The 18626-nt window shown below is 40.1% G+C and overlaps 2 protein-coding genes across 6 annotated transcripts in view; one reads left to right on the top strand and one right to left on the bottom strand.

The window, feature by feature from the left end:
- Window positions 1-2121, top strand: part of MFSD6 (major facilitator superfamily domain containing 6) — a 79618-nt gene extending 77497 nt beyond the window's left edge. Inside the window, exon 7 of one of the 2 annotated variants that reach the window (XM_025912181.2) lies at window positions 33-2121. In XM_025912181.2, the coding sequence (XP_025767966.2) occupies window positions 33-233 (201 nt within the window). In that variant the 3' untranslated portion in view covers window positions 234-2121. The remainder of the gene's footprint in view (window positions 1-32) is intronic. The other variant, XM_086719137.1, reaches the window with a different exon arrangement.
- NEMP2 (nuclear envelope integral membrane protein 2) overlaps window positions 1-18626 on the bottom strand; it is a 69078-nt gene that overhangs the window by 34687 nt on the left and 15765 nt on the right. For 2 of the 4 annotated variants that reach the window (XM_086719142.1, XM_025912601.2), the window contains exons 5-9: window positions 17538-17631; window positions 16335-16449; window positions 14283-14508; window positions 10261-10437; window positions 8579-9564 (exon numbers count right to left, since the gene is read on the bottom strand). In XM_086719142.1, coding sequence (XP_086575268.1) covers window positions 9441-9564; window positions 10261-10437; window positions 14283-14508; window positions 16335-16449; window positions 17538-17631 — 736 coding nt within the window. In that variant the 3' untranslated portion in view covers window positions 8579-9440. Of the gene's footprint in view, window positions 1-8578; window positions 9565-10260; window positions 10438-14282; window positions 14509-16334; window positions 16450-17537; window positions 17632-18626 lie in introns of those variants that run through there. The other 2 variants (XM_086719141.1, XM_086719140.1) reach the window with 1 other exon arrangement.

The raw sequence follows: 18626 nt of genomic DNA on the forward strand, positions 1-18626 counted from the left end.
ACTACAAAACATCTTTTCTTTTTTCCTTCCAGGGGACCAGTGAGAATCGGGAAAATTCTCTAGCTGGTGGAGTCCGGCCTGTCCCTTGTGAGACTCATTCTGACCCATCCAGAAACCAGCCATCCCCTCAAGCAGCAGCATCTCGGACACAGAGGAGCCCCACTCACCCCAGTGTGGACCAGCGTGTGGAGAAGGAGGACCAGCAGGCTCAGCCTGCCGCTGGGGGACACTGAGGGCTCCCACTCATCTCCCACCCTGCATGGAACTGGGCCCCTCTGCCAGGACAGAGGGAGAGGCTCCCTGAACCCAAGACATGCCTCACCTTGAGAAGCATAGCACTATATACTCTTCTAAATACCTGAACTCATCAACATGGAAACACACACACACACACACACACACACACACACACACACACACACAGAAGCTACAGTACATATTGGCAGAAACAGGTAAATTTCTATAATCCCACTGGAATCACAGAAGGGAAATAAGAGTTCGGTAAGGACTTCAGTTCTTTGGTTGGTTAGGTTAAGAACTGTAGGACTTCTTTGCCAGGGCAGTTAGGGTTGAAAGCAGCAGTTACACTAAGTAAGTGGAGGGAAAGAAAGTGTTTCAAGGTGAATGCTGATACAGTTTCCCTCTTTTGATTATTTATTCTAATTATTTGGTTCTTAATGCAAACTGGGAAGAAATAAAATATATCTATAATTTTGTTTCTCTTGAAGAGAACTATTTAAAAAATTACAAGACATATTTAAGAAGTAGCCAGATAAAAGTTACTAGCGTATATGCTTTTGTTTAAAAAACAAAACAGAGAAACAGGAAAAAGTTTCATCAGAAACTTGGCATATCTCTAGCAAATATATTTTTATATGTATATGTTATATAATGAAAATAGTCCATTCTTTGAGCAGCAAAAGCCGTACTGACTACCACAAACTAAGCTGAGCTTTAAATGCCTTTTGTTTTTAAATGGGCTTTAAGACAAGAGGACAGAATATTTCAAATCAACCAACCAACTCAGTATCCTATGGCTTGACAGACAAGGGTTTACCAAATATATTGATACTGTAAATAGCCTCTATCACTATTCCACAATTTTATAGTGATTTGGGCTCTAAATAGCTGATGGAATTTTTTTAAAAAATCACTGAATTCCTAAGGGTTTCTTTAATTAAGCAGTACTATTTACAAATAACAGTATAAGATTTAAGTGCCTGGGAGAGGGATTATAATTTTTAAAAATTACACAATGGGTAAGTTTTTGTTTTGTTTTTGGTGAAGGGAAAAGGTGGTGAACAGGAAGCCAGGAATGGAAAGGATTAAGAAGTAACTATATTTTCCAATGACTAAAGAAATAATCTCAGTGTATTCCTTTTCATGAAGATACAGTCAGACACTGGACAGATGAGACAGGGGTGTGCTACTGTAAATATTATACCTACAGTCAGAACAGTGGCTAGGTGACTCACGCATAAAGCTTGCTGCTAAAAATGAAAAGCTAAGGATACTAAGAAGCCTTGGGGGAGGGCTGTGGAAAAAGCACTGCTTTACCTGAATTGAAGGTCAATGGTATGTGTAATAACTGTGAGTGAGCACAGGAGAGAGGAAAGAAAAGAACAGAGTTAAAAATGAGCAACTCACCTTACCTCCTGACCCTGATTAGACAAGATCAGTTGTAAAGTGAGGGCCTCTCCACGACACCATACTTCTGCCCAATACTGCATCTGGGAGAAGAAAGTCTATACTTGGATGTTTAGCTTTGCCACAAAACACAGCTTAAAAATAAAATAATGGAAAGAAATAGAATTAAGCAAATAGTTATTTTTGCACTTGAACTGAAACGTACTGTACTGTAAATTATCATGACTCATTTTAAGTGACCTTTAAAATCAGATGTATTTATTATGCTTATGTAACTATAGAAATAAAGAAGTGGCTGACAGGCTGAACCTCACCTATGAATGTACAGTATGTGGATTTGTGACACTGACTTTAGGAAGTCAAAAACTTATACTGTGTCTTGTGTTTACAGTTCTGATTTATTCCTTTGAAAAGCCTGCTGTTTTGGAAATGCACAGTTGACATGTTGAAATAAAAATAAATATCATTTTTAAATATTTCTTAAATGATAAAGATGTGACCAAACAAATAAAAGCCCTTTACTCTGGAATAATTGAGACCAAATTCAACAGGCCTTTGTTATGGAACATTTACTATGAACGCTGATGTATTGATGCAGTAATTTCTAGCCTTTTTAGGGAAGATACCTTCATGGGGTTCTGCACTCTGTAACTTTTTCTTGCTGTCCTCAAAGTGCCATGTGGCATTTTAAAAAATATTAAGTGTATTCAAATTAAATTCTGATACTTTTATAACCCCAGTTGAGATCCCTTGGGAATCCCCAGAGTTGTCACAAAACCTGGGCTGATATAATCACTGTCTTAAGTCTTATTTCATACTCTTTCTCTTATGAGTGTAGAAAGAGTAAATTACTGGAGTCCTGAGCTTGTGTGGATCCAAAAAGGCTAGTTGCTAATTATCAAACTATTTATTCAAAGCCTTAAGTAGAATATTAGATGATTGTAACACACATAGATCCACTAGCGAGTAAACCTCAGGAATAGCCTAAGTGATTCATAGGAAGAACAACACTACTTTACTGGCTTACTACTCTCGCCATGGGCCACAGGAAGTGATTGCCTCAGCACTTCCCGGATTTGCAATTCCTCCAGTAAAGTGGGGTGGGGGCTGCTGGTGGTACTGGGACCATTACCTAAGCAGTATTCCTTCAAGCCAATCTGGAGTTAAGCAGTGAATCTTGGAAAAGGAGAACCACATCTACAGTTACTGGGTTTGGTTGTGTGCCGAGGAGATGATCTTTTTGTCCTTAAAACAACCCAGTGTAGCTCCTAGAATAGGAACTCCCATAATAGGAAGAGTCTGCAGCTAATAGAGCTTCCCTCATGGAACCGAGATCACAGAGCCAGGATTCAAACTGAAACCTGCCTGATGCCAAAGCTCAGGTCCACCCAGCACCTTCCCCCAGAAGGTGGGGAGGCCACTCCATGCTTCTGCTGTGGTAGAACAAGCTACAGAGCAGCCCTGGCCTGCACCTGTGCCTGATTCAGGTATGTGGTTCTATTTCCATTAGGATTTCTAGATATTCCAAGATACCTAGAAATCCAGTAACTTCAAACCCCTGGTGTTTTGTTAGTTGTGAGTGTCAGACCCCTTATACTCTGGAGGTAACTTGGATAGTCTGGCAACCCTGTAGACAAAACTTGGGAGGCTGGCCGGGACCCTGAAGGCCCATGTCACAGGAGTCAGGAAAGACAAGCCAGTACCCAGGAGCAACAGCTTTGGTAAAGCAGCACCGTCTGGTATGGTAGCCATTAGCCACAGGTAGCTATTAAGCACTTGCAATGTGGCTAGTGCATCTGAGGAATTAGATTTCTCATTTAAATTTAAACAGTCACATGAGGCTCATGGCTACCATACCTGGACACTGTAGTTCTAGAGGAAGAGATCATTTTGGGGTGATCTCTGGGCCTCAGTTCTCTCATCTTCAGTATGAGAGGCTGGACCCTAAAATTATGTTATTCTGTGAAGATGAGGCATGCTGTGTCAGAGCTGACTACAGGGAAGTGAAAAGTGATTTTCCCTTTAGAAGTTCTGTCCTTTGCTGCGTGGGGATAAGACAAAGCTACTTCGGAAGCCCCAAAACGCTCCTGTGCCATTTCTGCAAAGCTCTAAGATTACCTGACTCAAGAATTCCAAACCATCAAGCAGATGGGGAGACAGCGGGACCAAATAAAGGGGTGAGAGAAAGGGAGACTGGTTTCTCAAGTCAGAAAGTAATTTACCTTATGCCAGACAAACCGTGGCTTAAGAGAGTAACTGGAAATATGTTGATGTCTAGACTGGGGGAGAAATGAGCCCAGTCCAGGTGGCTAACTCTCACTCAGCTCTCATCTGCTTCAAGTGGCTAATGCAAGACCATCTGCACCACTGTGGCTCCAGGAAGATTTTAGATGGCAACCCAGGAACCTGACAGCGCTGGGGGTAAATTGTGGGTTCTGGAGTGCCACTGTCTCGACTTCTCAGCTCTGCCAGAGGAAATTTACATATATTCACAACCTCTCTGTGCCTCAGAGGCACTGTAAAATGACGGTAATTGTAATATCTGCCTTCAGGTTGTTTTGATGTTGAAACACAGAGGTACCTGACACACAGTGTGCACTATAAATACTGCCATCGTTGTGTGGCCAAGAGCCCATGGCAAGAGGAGTGCAGTCTCATTTCCCCAACCAGCACCCCGTTCTCTTCATAGTTTGTTAACACTGACATCTATAATAAGATCGCATTCCCCCGGACTACAGTGCTATGTTACGATGTTTGCCAACACCTAGTAAGTTGTACAGTCAAGCATTTGGTTCCAACGTGAATTATAATCATTAAGTTGGTTGCAGATATGAGTTCGTTAAGGGACAAAATTAAGCAAAATATAAGTTGAGGAGCTGGGGAAGAATGACAAGTAACAAGGGCCAAATCTATAGTGTGCAAAAGCCATAGACAGGAGAGGTTATAGGATATCTGTTCCACAGTTTCAATATTTCTTTTTTGTCTAAGAGGTGTCAAAAAGATGTAAGCAAGAGTTTTATAATCATTTAACAAGTTACATACCCTCTTTCCCAATTGTCAGCTATTATTCTCTTCACCTGTAAACTTGTATTTTAAAAAGGTCAGGAACTTTTTGTTCCCTGAAAATCTCAATGGGGGTAGGGGGGAAGGGTCTCAAAAAAATAACATGTAGACCAGTGCTACTCAACTCTAATTTACTTTTAGTGTACAAAAGTACAGATTTGCAGTAGTTTGGAGGCGGGGGAATTGGTCCATTGCCCCAGAGTTGGCACACACATAAATTCAGGAGATGTAGTCATCTCTTCAACTGATCAGCCACTTAACTTGACTTTGTTTTTTTAAAGATGGCAGGAAAGGAAATAGCAAGGGCACGGGCCCTGACACACTGAGCCTTACATTCTGATTATACCACTTTAGCTACATATGTCCTTTAGCAACCTTCTCCAAGTCTTTCCTCAGTTGAAAAATGGAAATAATGCTAAAGTATATTACAGTGATTGTAAGTCAAAATGAAGAGGCATAGAAAGTGCCCAGTATAGTACTTGACAGATCACCAATAAATGCTGGTTCTCCTCCCCTTTCTCCTTTTGATTATTGCCTTTCTGGAAAATGGACCAAATGTAAAAAATAGATTCTCCCAAATTATTTAAATAATAGTGGTTAAAATAGTGGGTGGCTCAGTTGGTTAAGCACCCGGCTCTTGATTTCAGCTCAGGTCATGATCTCACAGTTGTGTGGGGGGCCCCTGTGGGGCTCCTTGCTGGGTATGAAGCCGGCTTAAGATTCTCTCCCTCTGTCCCTCCCCCGCTTGTGCTCACGTGTGTGTGTGCTCGCACTCTCTCTCAAAAAAAAAAAAAAAAAAATTAAACAAGGGGTGTCTCTGTGGCTCAGTAGGTTGAGTGACTTTGGCTCAGTCCTGATCTCGCTGTTCCGGAGTTTGAGCCCCGCATCGGGCTCTGTGCTGACAGCTCAGAATCTGGAGCCTGTTTCAGATTCTGTGTCTCCCTCTCTTTTTCTGCCCCTCCCCTGCTTGCGCTCTGTCTCTCTTGCTCTCAAAAATAAATAAACATTAAAAAAATTTAAAAAAAAATTGAAACAATAAAGAGCAGCTATCCCATTGAATGTGTCTTCCAAGATGTATCCTACTAAATATACACTCAGCCCAAATCTCCTGTGACCTGTGAAGGCATCACATTCAGAGACCATAGCAAAAATAGGCAGTTACCTTAAAATGGTAACTAGATTCCTAAGCCAGAGAAAGACTGAAGATTTTAAGAACGTATCTGAATGAAGAACATGCCCAGTAGAAGGGGGTGGAGATGCTGGTCAGTGACAACAGGCACAGACAGGAAAAGCTGGCAGGGTCTGCATAAAGGAGGCCTGTGCCAAAAGATTTAGTACCTCATCACGTTAGGGTAGTCCCACTGAGGGATTAAATTAGACTTTTTGGCCTGGTGACATCAAACGCTTGAATTATGTAACAAACTCCCTTTGTTCTCTTTCTGCTCAAGCAACCTTATTCCTACTATTTGACCCCTCATAGATCTGTCTTCTGGGAGAGAATCTGCTGGTCTTATGAATTCAAGTGTTTTTATCCTTATGCTAGTTTTATTTTTGGCTGTGAGTCACTAAATACACTATATGAATTGGCTAACTCATGTGGTAAACTCATCAGTGTCATACCTCCTGGTGGGGGTCTCAGAAGGCAGCAGTGGGGTCACCTACAAACACCTCTCTATCTTAATGCAGGCATCTTCGAAATTCTACATCCATTATGTTATTTATGCAACAGCTGGACAAAAAAGGCTGATTTAAAAAACTGTACTTCTTTAGGAAATAACCTCATACACAATAATCCTTTTTCTTTTCTTAACACAACTGCAGGGGTCTTAATTTATGAACTTGTTTCAATATATTGATATAATCCATCATCTGTTCCAAGCCTCTTAAAAACTGAAATCTCTTAAATTTCTAGATTTTTTAAGAAAGGTCATAAATTGAAATACTGTCCTAAACATCAGATGGACATTCCCCTCTGATTTCAGCCCTTAGTATTATTGGCAAAGTGTACAACCAATTCACAAAGCAATTTTTGTGATATGTAAAATGTGTTTTAAGACATTTTAAAAATAACATTTGAATGATATAATTGTTTAAGCATGGCCCCCTTACGCTAAATCTCACCCACACATTTTGGTGTCAAATAGCCCCAACTTGCTAACAACAGTAAGCTTTTATGAGGCACCTTGCCTAAGCACTAACACAAAGCATCTGTTCTGTTTCGTAATTGCACACCTATGGCGATATGAAGCACGAAGCCAACTTTTAACTGTGAAGGGCAGAGCCATTTTACTGAATGGTCATTTAAACAGTTTAAAGGACTTTAAATAAAGGAGGGAGAGGGAGGTGGGAGGGGGAAGACAGAGAGAGGAGGGAAGGGAGAAAGGAAAGAAGAGAAAAAAGCTCTCCTATGGGAGTCATCGGTGTATTGCTTCACGGGGATTAGAACTGTGATCAGCACTATAATAAACCCCAAATCAAATGAACACAACAGAAATACACCAAATGTATCACAACTCATGCTTGTAACTGTTTTGCTTTTCACAGTACTCACATAACAGAAACTGACAAATCCATGATTTCCTCTAAAATAAACCTGAAAAACAGCATCCCAGAAGACTCTTGTACTCTTCCTCTCTTTAGCTGTTTTTATTGTGATGGTCCCACCCAGCTTGACCCACTATGGCCTCCTTCTGCAGCCAGCCCCTCTTCAACATGGCATAGGTAAGGCCCAGACTGCAACTGACTGTGCACACATCATTCAGACACACATTCTGCCAAAAACTGCCTCCTGGGAGGTGAACATGGTGAGCACAGCACTGATGCATCTGACACATTCATAATATACCGGCAATAAATTTAATTATAAAAAATTCAGATAAAACTATAACAAAAGTGTCAGACCTGTTTACACTTATAAAACAGTCATCATCATAATCATCATAAATTTGAATGGAAGATTCTTTGATATTTGAAATCAATCTATGTGAAAGCACAGATTGAATTTAGTGCATTTCACAAAGACTGCAGAACTCTTAATACTGAAAGGTGTCTTGTAAAAAGAGGAACTTGTAAAATACTGACACACTGCTTCAAAGAGAAAATATTTGAAAATCAACCTAGAAAGTTCCAAATGGGTAGCCATGGCTCAGGAAAGCAGCTCCTAAATTTTCTGTAATGTCCTTCCTCCGTATCCACATCCCTCCTAGTAAAAAGAGATTCCTCATTCTGTATGCCTCTTTAAGAACTCAACACAGCAAAACCTTCTTTAAGTGAATCAATTTAGCACATCTTAACCCTTAGATTGTTTTGCCATGTTCAGATCTTTTCTCAGCTCTTAGTTTTGGCCTTCTTTCCCCAGGGTCAAAGCTCAGGGTCATTTCACTCCGGAGAATCAAGAAAAAAATATGTGTTCTCTGAAGAAAGATCACAAGTCTGTTGTGTAGGAAACTGTTACAAATATATATAACTAAATTTTAAAAATGGACCAGTCAACTCAAAATGTCACAAGAGGTTAAGTGTCTTCAATTGCAATATACAAAAAATTATAGAAAATAATTATTTCTAAAATTTATATGTCTATAAAAATCTTATCAAACTTTAAAATATAATCTTAGGAGGGGCGCCTGGGTGGCGCAGTCGGTTGGGCGTCCAACTTCAGCCAGGTCACGATCTCGCGGTCTGTGAGTTCGAGCCCCGTGTCAGGCTCTGGGCTGATGGCTCGGAGCCTGGAGCCTGTTTCCGATTCTGTGTCTCCCTCTCTCTCTGCCCCTCCCCCGTTCATGCTCTGTCTCTCTCTGTCCCAAAAATAAATAAAAAAAAAAAAAAAACGTTGAAAAAAAAAATTTATAAAAAAAAAAAATATATATAATCTTAGGAAATGTTCTCTATCATAGTTATCAAATAGATAGTTGTCCATTATTAAAAAATAAAAAAGTCACCAATACTGTGAGATCCAAGGCTGTAGGGAGATGGCCCCTAGGCTCACCTCTGAAGGTCTCTTCTTAACCTGAGTTGTAGGTAACATTAGGGCTGATGTCTAGTCCCAGTGCTGCCTCTAAATAGCTTTGTAGTTTTGGACAAGTTATTGAACCTCCCCAAATCTCAATTCTGCCATCATTAGCATTTTCCAAACTGCTCCAAGGAATATCAATCTCACGGAAAAGGGTTCTGTGGTCAAATTAAGTCAGAAATGGCAGCACACAGTTTCTATCCAGGAGATTGACAACGTGCATCGTCAGTATTAAACGCTCTGAGAAGTCCTGTGGTACATTTGTTTAACTTTGTTACTATCTTAGTTGACCTCACAATCCCTTTACTGACTAGCACTTATTAGCACCCTGTGGATTATACTTTGGAAAACACTGGTCCAGCATATCTCAGGTCTCTTCCAACACTTATATGCAGTCTTCAGACACAGGTTCTGAGGTTAAGATTTAATGCCTGGTGTTGACAAGGCAGATGTTCATGTTAACTTGCTCTTTGAAGATCAACATGATTCTCTTGTTCCTAATGAAAGTCTTCATTCAAGGAAAGTGGCAATGACTCTCACAAAATCTTGATGACTACAATAAGTAGCAGAACTCACCAAGAACGAGAAGTTATCTTCAATAATGTTTAGTTTTCCTTTCCAGTATGACTCTTCTCCATAGCAAACCTAGAACCGTTCTGCCCAATGTTAATAGGATCCTTGCCCTTAGCCCATTTCTTGTCCAGAATGAAGTCAATGGTCATCAGGCAGTCCTCAGGTTAAAAAGCTGTTCTTCCAAGAAGGCGCCCCCAAAACCATATTGCTCTTCATGCAGACTAATTTCTTCAGGCGACAAGTGGCTTCCTCCAAGAACAAAGTCTGCAAATCTAATAAGTAGTTTTTTTGTTTTAAATAAAGTTAATGTTATCACAGAAAGGTTTATGTGGAAGATAACACGTTCTCTTGCTATTTATCCTCTTTTTAATTAAATTTGACTTTACATCAATAGAGAATGGCATTTATACATTGGGTGTAAAAATGGGAATGGCTTAGGTGATCCCTCTGGAGATATTCAGAGAAAGAGCAGAGAAGGAGGCTGACTTACGAGCACTGACTGCTGCCTATCCTAACGAGTCCTGTTTTCTAATTCCTTTTCTCTTATTAGAGTCATTATTCATTCATTATTTTAGTACATCAATACTTTCCCCCTTCAATGTTTAATTTGAGGGCACTGTTATTTAGATAAAACTATGAAGGAAGGGAAGCAGTAAGGAAAAAGATTTTGGGACAAAGATGTCTTTCCTGGTAAGCTTTGACAATTACTTTCGACACCAGTCACTTCTCATGTGGAAGTTATGTTTACGACCGTCCGTATCAAACATCAGGTCACTATTTGTCCTGACATTAGCAGCTCTGTGCAAGTCAGAGCACTGAAGAAAGAGCAGGGCCACTGACAGTTTCCGCATCATGGGTTCTCCTGGGCAGCAGTCTGTTCCTAATGTGAAGTACCTGTAGCAAACCGTCACAGTGTTTTCACAATCATCCCAACCCCAGTGTGGTCCTGGCAGCTGAGCAGGGCTTACTTGTTAGGAGCCTGGAGTCTGGAGACTACCAGCCACGTGGGGAAGTCGGGCCTGCGGCAGGCTCCACGCAGCTCCTCCAGGGCGCTGCTTGTCTCAGCATCAGCCTGTTCCCGGTATTCATCTTCAGTCAGATACTTAAACACTGGCTTCTTGGATGTCCACCATTTCTTCATTTTCCTAAAACATGTGGCATTTGGTTGCTAGATTCCTGGTCATATTTGACTGCTCAATTCAACCCTTAAGATTTATAAAACTACATTTCTTAGAAAGTAACAGTAATACTTAACTTCCTTGACACCACACTATACTTTTTTATGGTTCTTACTGTGACTATGGAATACAGAACATGCAGTTCGGGCTAATAGTACATATCTTCTCTTCCTGGACCATCCTAAATAATGTTCTTAGGAATTTGAGACTCAATTTCTGATAGACATGTTAATTGTATTCTCAGTAATTTTCAATCGCACAATCAGATCATTGAAAGTTTGGTTTCCTTATGCTTGGCCTGCTCATTATCTTGGGCACTAACAGAAGCAAATCTTTTGAGATACCGTTTTACAGAGACCTGGTAGAATTCATGGCCACTTACTTGCTAGACCTAAAGGAAAAAAAAAAAAAAAAAAGGAAGATTTGTGGGATATCACCTCCACCTAGTGGTGGTGATTCTGACTAATCCTAGAGACAGGGAGTAAATACCATACAAAGGTCGTTTGTGTAGAATAATTTATAATTCCTCCTTTGCTTACATGCTAAGGGGCTCATTATTGGAATTTTCTTTTTGAATCAGGAAAGTCCTAAAGGGGAGAATCTCATAAAGATGGTAATGATGATAAGGTTTTAACACATATGTTACATTTATCAATGAGTTTTTAAAAATGTTCTTGGGTGGTTTAAAATTTAACCAGAGATTCCCAAATCTGGATGAGTACAAGAATTACCAGGAGGTGGTTAAACATATATTTTCTTGAGTGTTGGGACCTGAAAAGTCTTTTAAAGATTGTGTGGTGGATGATGAGTCAGATTGAGGAACCACCAATATTGTTTCCTTTTCCTTGTCTGAACACCTAGCCTGGTCTCCCTAGAGGAAAACCTCTGGTCTCTGAGCAGAAGACTGGGACACAGTCCTGGCTTTGAGTTTTACCCACTGTATCAACTGAGGCAACTATTAACAGCTCTGACCCTCACTTTGCTCATATGAACAAAGTGAAAGCAATAACATCTACCTCACAGGACACCTGGGTGGCTCAGTGGGTTAAGTGTCCAACTTTGGCTCCGGTCATGATCTCGTGGTTTGTGAGTTCGAGCCCCGTGTTGGGCTCTGTGCTGACAGCTTAGCCCAGAGCCTGCTTCAGATTCTGTGTCTCCCTTGCTCTTTGCCCCTTGTGCACTTTTGCCATCTCTGTCATAAATAAATAAACTTAAAAAAATTTTTTTTTAAAATATAACATCTAAACCTCATTAGGTCACTATACAGGTTAGATGAGATATTTTGTGTAAAGCGAGTGGCCTATAGTAAGTGTTCAATAAGGATAATCAAGAGAGTAGCTACCATATATTAGGATATATTCAAACAGCTCTTTGTAAAACTAAAATACTGTACAAATCAAGGTATTATTTCTCTGGTTTGTTATTTATGTTCCTGTTTTGTTGTTGTTTTGTCTTGTACTTGTTCACATAATTATTCATTAGCAAAATGAAAAGCTAAAGAAGTTACAAAACATTTTATTAGGTTTGTGTTAACAGAATGCACAGCAAATGCATAAAAGGACCATCACACAGGTAACAGAACACACCTTACACTTGGTGAGGCAGCTGGAGGTTTAAAACAAAAGGGGTCCAAATGCTAACCCGTGTTCCTCAAGCCACAAGCCTGGCAAAGGACCCAGGCCTGGGGAATGTGGATGGCTAGCCTCCTCCTAGCAGAGGGACCTCTGGTAGTCCCAGTCACCTTTGGCCTCTGAGGCAGTGCAGAGAGCAGCTAGCAGCAGCCCCTCTGTCCCAGCCTCGCTACCTTGCAGTCTTGCCAACATTCTCTGCACAAGGGCCCTGTCCTGTCACTGGCTATATGTGTAGTAGCAGATCCATAGACTACAATTACCAGAGTCTCCTTCCTCTCAGCCAGGTTTACCTCATAAATATTTATTAACACCCTCACTCCCTCACTGTCTCTCTGCCCGACTCTGGGCCCTCATCACCTCTTGCCTGGACCGCTATGATGTCACTGTCCCAGGGCCTCCCGCTTACATCCACCCTCTGTGCCAGAAGGCAGATGGGCCACATTCTGCCACCCAATGAGGTTCATGGTCTCTGCTTTGATTGTGTTAACTGTATTTTTATTTTTAGATTAGTTGCCAACATTTAAAAATAATAAGAATTCACATTCAAATCCATATTTCCAGCTTTTCTAAAAAAAAACAAAAGACCTGGCAAGGCAGGGCCCATATTCCTATGTGGTAATAATCAGCTCAAGCTGAGTAGTAATTGCCCCCTTACTGATGAGGTTGCATTGTAGAATTTCTCACAGTCCTCATGATGGCCCCACTGACTCACCCCTGCTCAGCATCACCCAGTCAGGACCAGCCCCAAGCATTTGGATTTGTAATTCTGGTCTAGGCAGCAGGCAGAGAATGCTGACTGCATTGCAGAATGGCTTCTTGCCTCCACTATGCACAGGATCAGACTAGATTCTTTAACACAGCCTGTGATGCCTCCACAACCTGGCCGACGGCCACCTCCCTTGCCTGCCTCATGATGCTACCAAACTGGGCTTTCTCCCTGTCAGGGAGGTCCTTCCCACACTTATTCACCCGGCTGTTTTAATTTATTAAGGTTCAGCCCAGTAATATCTCTTTCAGGAACTCTCCTGAACTCTATGTGCCATAGTCCCTGAACAGGCATATTTTTAACACTCCAAAGATACAGAAACGCATGCTGATGGCTCAGCAAGTACACCTCAAGGGTAGCGACTATCTCCTTCATCTGTGCACCTGACACAAAAACAGGTGTTCAGGCTCAGTGACTAAGGAGAGACATAATACAGTTGTGACAACAGAAGCTACCTCATCTCTCTTTCTGTATTTTTCATTTTCTTTTTTTTATTTTTTATTTTTTTTTTTTAATGTTTATTTATTTTTGAGACAGAGAGAGACAGAGCATGAACGGGGGAGGGGCAGAGAGAGAGGGAGACACAGAATCGGAAACAGGCTCCAGGCTCTGAGCCATCAGCCCAGAGCCCGACGCGGGGCTCGAACTCACGGACCGCGAGATCGTGACCTGGCTGAAGTCGGACGCTTAACCGACTGCGCCACCCAGGCGCCCCGCTTTCTGTATTTTTCAAGGGCTTAAGCCTTAACTTTATTTAAAAAAAAAAAAAAATTTTTTTTTTTAACGTTTATTTATTTTTGAGACAGAGATAGACAGAACATGAACGGTGGAGGGTCACAGAGAGAGGGAGACACAGAATCTGAAACAGGCTCCAGGCTCTGAGCTGTCAGCACAGAGCCCGACGTGGGGCTCGAACTCATGGACCGCGAGATCATGACCTGAGCCGAAGTTGGACACTTAACCGACTAAGCCACCCAAGCGCCCCTTAAGCCTTAACTTTAAACCTAAAAAAACCCAAAAAGTCCTAAGCATAAACAATACATTCATTTAGCTCTATTTCATAAGCACAACAAATACCTTTAAAGCAATCTTGGGTCCTAATGAAAGGAAATGTAGAATAAAAGTAGAAATTGTAGGCAACCCAGAACCCAAGTAATTTTGCCCCTGATCTTAGTAAGTTCTAGGTGAGCTGTAATTACCTAGTATTTGGGGGTAGACCTCTGAAAGATTAATGAAGACTAGAAATGGAGATGGGATTAGATGCTTAAATTCTCTATCCTCTTTCTCTCCCAAATCCCCAGATGAAATGTAGTTAATTGTGAGACTAAATAGGACACATCCAAGAAACTTCCCCAAACAATAAAGAAAACCAGAACTCAAAATGTCACATTTACAAGGAGAAAAAAGATACGCACCACCTCATATAAGTGAACGCCTTCAGTGGGTAGCGTAGACTCCTGGAGGCCAGGATGAGGATCAGAGCTGCATAGTAGCCCTGGGGCACGGTGACTCCACAATAGACCAGAACCAGGGCGAGGAGCCGCAGTGTCCATGTCAAAAGAGTCACGCTCCTTTCATCAACCAGGGGCCCATGCTTATAACAAACAGCAAAGCTGAGAAATCCAGCTACCAAAACATAGCCTGTAAAAGCAGAAGAACTTGAAAATCTGAACCTGAAAAGTTATGTGAAAGATCCTGGTAGAGCCTTGACTTAAGCAGAAAACCTTCATTTGTGTTTTCTTTTCCCAAAGAAGTAAGGCTGAAAAACACGTAGAGGGCTAGTTATTCCTTCAATGTGAGATACTGTGCTGAATTTTTGTGATAATTAGGGTTGTCTAATAATAAATTATTATGATAGGTATATTTTTTAGTTCAGAGTCCTAGATGGGCAAATGTTACCATAGTTCCTTTGGTCAGGAATAAGCCTCAGCATATGTCACAGTTGGCTACAAACCCTATTTTTTCATTTTTGCTTTCTAGTCAAAAAAAGAAAATATAGTGGAGGGATCAGTCTATACCCCCCTAATACAGTGCTCGTGCTCAGTTTCTACATTAATAATGGCAGGATGATGAGATATTCTGCATCCTCCCTCTGATCTGATGTGAAATACACATCTCCTCTGATGTATACTATGAAAAATGGTTCACTTGTGTCTAAGAAAGCCTCAAGATCTAATTTCCAGTTTAGGAAATACAGGGGAGAGAGGAGCAAGTTAAATTATACCACAAAGGAGTAATCAGAAAAATCCAGACAGTTGGGACACTCTACAGGACAACTAGTCTCTTAGAGCACAATGATGAAAAAAGCAATTGTTATGGATTAAAAAAGACCTACAAGACATAATACACGCAAAATATGGTACTGGACTATATCCCACCTTATACAGACCAACCATCAAGGACGCTGGGGAAATCTGAACATGGCCTGAGTAATTTATGTAATTATTGATTTTTTTAAGATTTAATAGGTATTTAACTATAGAAGAAAATGCTCTTTTTTTTTTAGAGATGTTTATTGAAATATTTAGAAGAACATACCATGATATCTGTAATTTACTTTAAAAATACTTAAGCATAAAAAGAAAAATGAGCTAAAGACATAAAAATCTTCAGTTAAAACAAAAATTGATTGCTTCTGTTTTGGGTGGGTGAACTTATATGAGAAGTTTGGCACTAAGGGCTTAGGAGAAAGTTGACCCTCCCATTCTCCATTATTCCCCAATTAAAACAAATAAATAATTTTTAAAACTTGTTCATTTGTTTTTGCTTTCAGGAAATAAGAACAAGTGGTTTCTTAATAGCTTCTCTGTTTCTGAAAGTTCAAGTTTTCATTAGTAATTTATATTTAGGATTTTTCACCTTTCATGCTGAATACATTAAGAAAAAGAAAGAGTCATGATTCAAAGCATAAAAGCAGTCAAAAGGGACAAATACTTTTTTGCTCTTTTCATCATTAGTACAGAAAACTAAGAAAGATGTCATAAACAGACTAAAATGAGATCTAAAAGGGTTGCCTGGGTGGTTCAGTCAGTTGGGTGTCCAACTCTTGATTTCGGCTCAGGTTGTGATCTCACCGTTTGTGAGTTCAAGCCCCCCCATCAGGCTCTATGCTGACAGGGAGAAGCCTGCTTGGGATTCCCTCTGTCTCTCTCCTCTCCTCTCTCCCTCCCTCCCTCCCTCCCTCCTTCTCTCTCTCTCTCTCTCTCTCTCTCTCTCTGTCCCTCCCCCACTCATGCTCTCTCCAAATAAATAAATAAACAAACTTAAAGAAAAAGAGAGATCTAAAGAACTGAAATCATCAACTGTGGGAATAAAATAAAATGTTTTTAACAGCACTTCTTAGTTCAAAAGGAAAATTTAGATGCTAGAGAGAAACATACTTCCAAAGGAAGGCCTCTTAGTTATACTTTCAGCTTTGTCAATAATACATATATATATATATATATTTTTTTTTTTTAATTACCTACCTAATATATATATTCTGTTTTCATGCCATAGCCACTTCAGATCTTCCATCAAATGGCATACAACATAAACTGAAGCAAACCAACAACCAACCATTAGAGCCCAAAAGGTGCTATACTGTGTGTGAAAGAGAATAAATGACACAGGTTTTGGTTCATTCACTCTCACAAAAATAGGAGGAAACAAATAAACCCTTTATATTATTAGAAACTTCTACAACACACTGCACTGAGGTCAATTCAAGGTGCTCTCTGGTGTCTTGTTAAAGTTATGGCCCATGAACCAGCAGCATTGGCATTACCCGGGAGCTTGCTGGAATGCAGACTCTTGGGCCCCATGGCAGACCCCCAAATCACAACCTGCATTTCAGCAGGATAATACTCAGGTAACTTGCATGTATACTAAAGGTGGAGGTGGAGAGGCACTGTTTTAAAGAATAAATTTATCTCAAAATAATGCCGGTGTTGCAAGCTTTAATCAGAGTATCTGCAACTTTATCAACATTAACTAATATTTATCCTCAACTAAGTGCAGGGCATTCTTTCGTTAAAGGTGTTTCGGGGAACTAATAATAATGAAGAAATCCCCAGTTGTAGCAATGCTGTTACTCAAGGCCTTGATGGTTCAGCATCACGACATTCCTCAGCTCTGTCAAGATAAGAGAAATTTCTACTCAGCATAGAATCAGCCCCCACCATTCCTAAGAAAGATCTACTACCTGAAAGTAAAAGGGTCTTGGGGCAACTGGGTTGCTCAGTTGGTTAAGCGTCCAACTTTGGCTCAGGTCATGATCTCACAGCTCCTGAGTTCGAGCCCCGCATCGGGTTCTGTGCTGACAGCTCAGAGCCTGAAGCCTGCTTCAGATTATGTGTCTCCCTCTCTCTCTGTCCCTCCCCTCCCTGCACTCACACTCTCTGTCTCTCTCTGTCTCTCAAAAATAAGTAAACATTAAAAAAATTTTTTTTAAATAATGGGGTCTCAAAAAAGTATCACCAAAAGTTGTATTTACTTAAGGGTATACATAATAACAAATAAAAATGGAATCTCTAGAAAAAGATACATTTTAAAACCAGTTTTGTAATACAGTGTAGAAATACAGTTTGAATTTGGAACTGTCATAATCAATGTGATTAACTTTGATCCATTTTTCTTGTCTATGAGATCATGGTTTCCCTCTTTTATTCATTTATACACAGTATGCCTACCTTAGGAATAAACCTTTTCACCAGAAGCAGGACAAAGACTAACGTCATTAGAACACCTAGCACGGTCCCAGAAGAGTAAAAGAAAATAGGACTTCTGTCAAAACAAGCAAATACAAGCAATTTAAATGCCAAGCAGCACTTTCAGTATTAAAACTGTTTAACCTGACGATAGCAACTATAAAGAATACGAAGAAGAAAAACTCAGATGTTAGTTTTAATTAGATCCTATACTCTTAAAAAATGAAATTTCTATACTTGAAATTTATAGTCAATAGCTTGCCACTAACTCAAAACAAAATGTCTGAGTTATCTATGTTTAGAATCTGATCCAAGAATAATTACTGAGTGCCTACCATGTAGCAGGCACTTGTCTGAGAGCTCTGCATGCATTCACAACAGCCCTGTGAAATAGTTATCCATGTCAAAATTTTACAGAGGAGGAAGCTAAGACACCAAGAAGTTAAAGACCTTCCATAAGTCAGTATCTGCCAACTGGAGGATTCAGGCTTATAGCCCATCTCCTCTGAGTCCAAGCTTTACTCTGCAGGCTATGTAACTAACATTGGTTTTATAAAGGCCATGGATTACATTAAACATACTTAATTGCACTACAAGAAAGACGAACAGTATTAAGAATAGCAAGCTAAGAAGTAAAATATTATTGGAAAAGGACTCCTTTTTCATGAAAGAAGTTGTAATAAACAAAATATCAGGATGCTATGTTTATCTAAGAGTCAAACCTTCTGTATCAGAGCCACAAATGTTGGAGGCAGCTTGAATCTAATAGAGAGAGCAAGCATCTGGTATCAGAAAACCTGAATATAAATCTCGGCCCTAGCAAGAACTAGTCAGTGATGATGAATGTTGGTTTTCTCATTGATAAAATGAGAACAATAATGCAAAGTTCACATAATGAAGAGGATCAAATAAAAAATGTACATTAATACGTAACACAAAATGATGCATGTAAAAGCATGCTGTAATATATACGTACATATCATGTGTACTGTTTCTGGTTTTAAAAGGCCTTTCAAGCACTATCTTCAGAACTACTGTTTGTAAAACCTAAAGCAAGAACTGCAAACTAGT

This window comes from Puma concolor, chromosome C1 (genome assembly GCF_028749965.1).
Source record: "Puma concolor isolate L17-30 chromosome C1, mPumCon1.1.hap2, whole genome shotgun sequence".
NCBI lineage: Eukaryota > Metazoa > Chordata > Mammalia > Carnivora > Felidae > Puma > Puma concolor.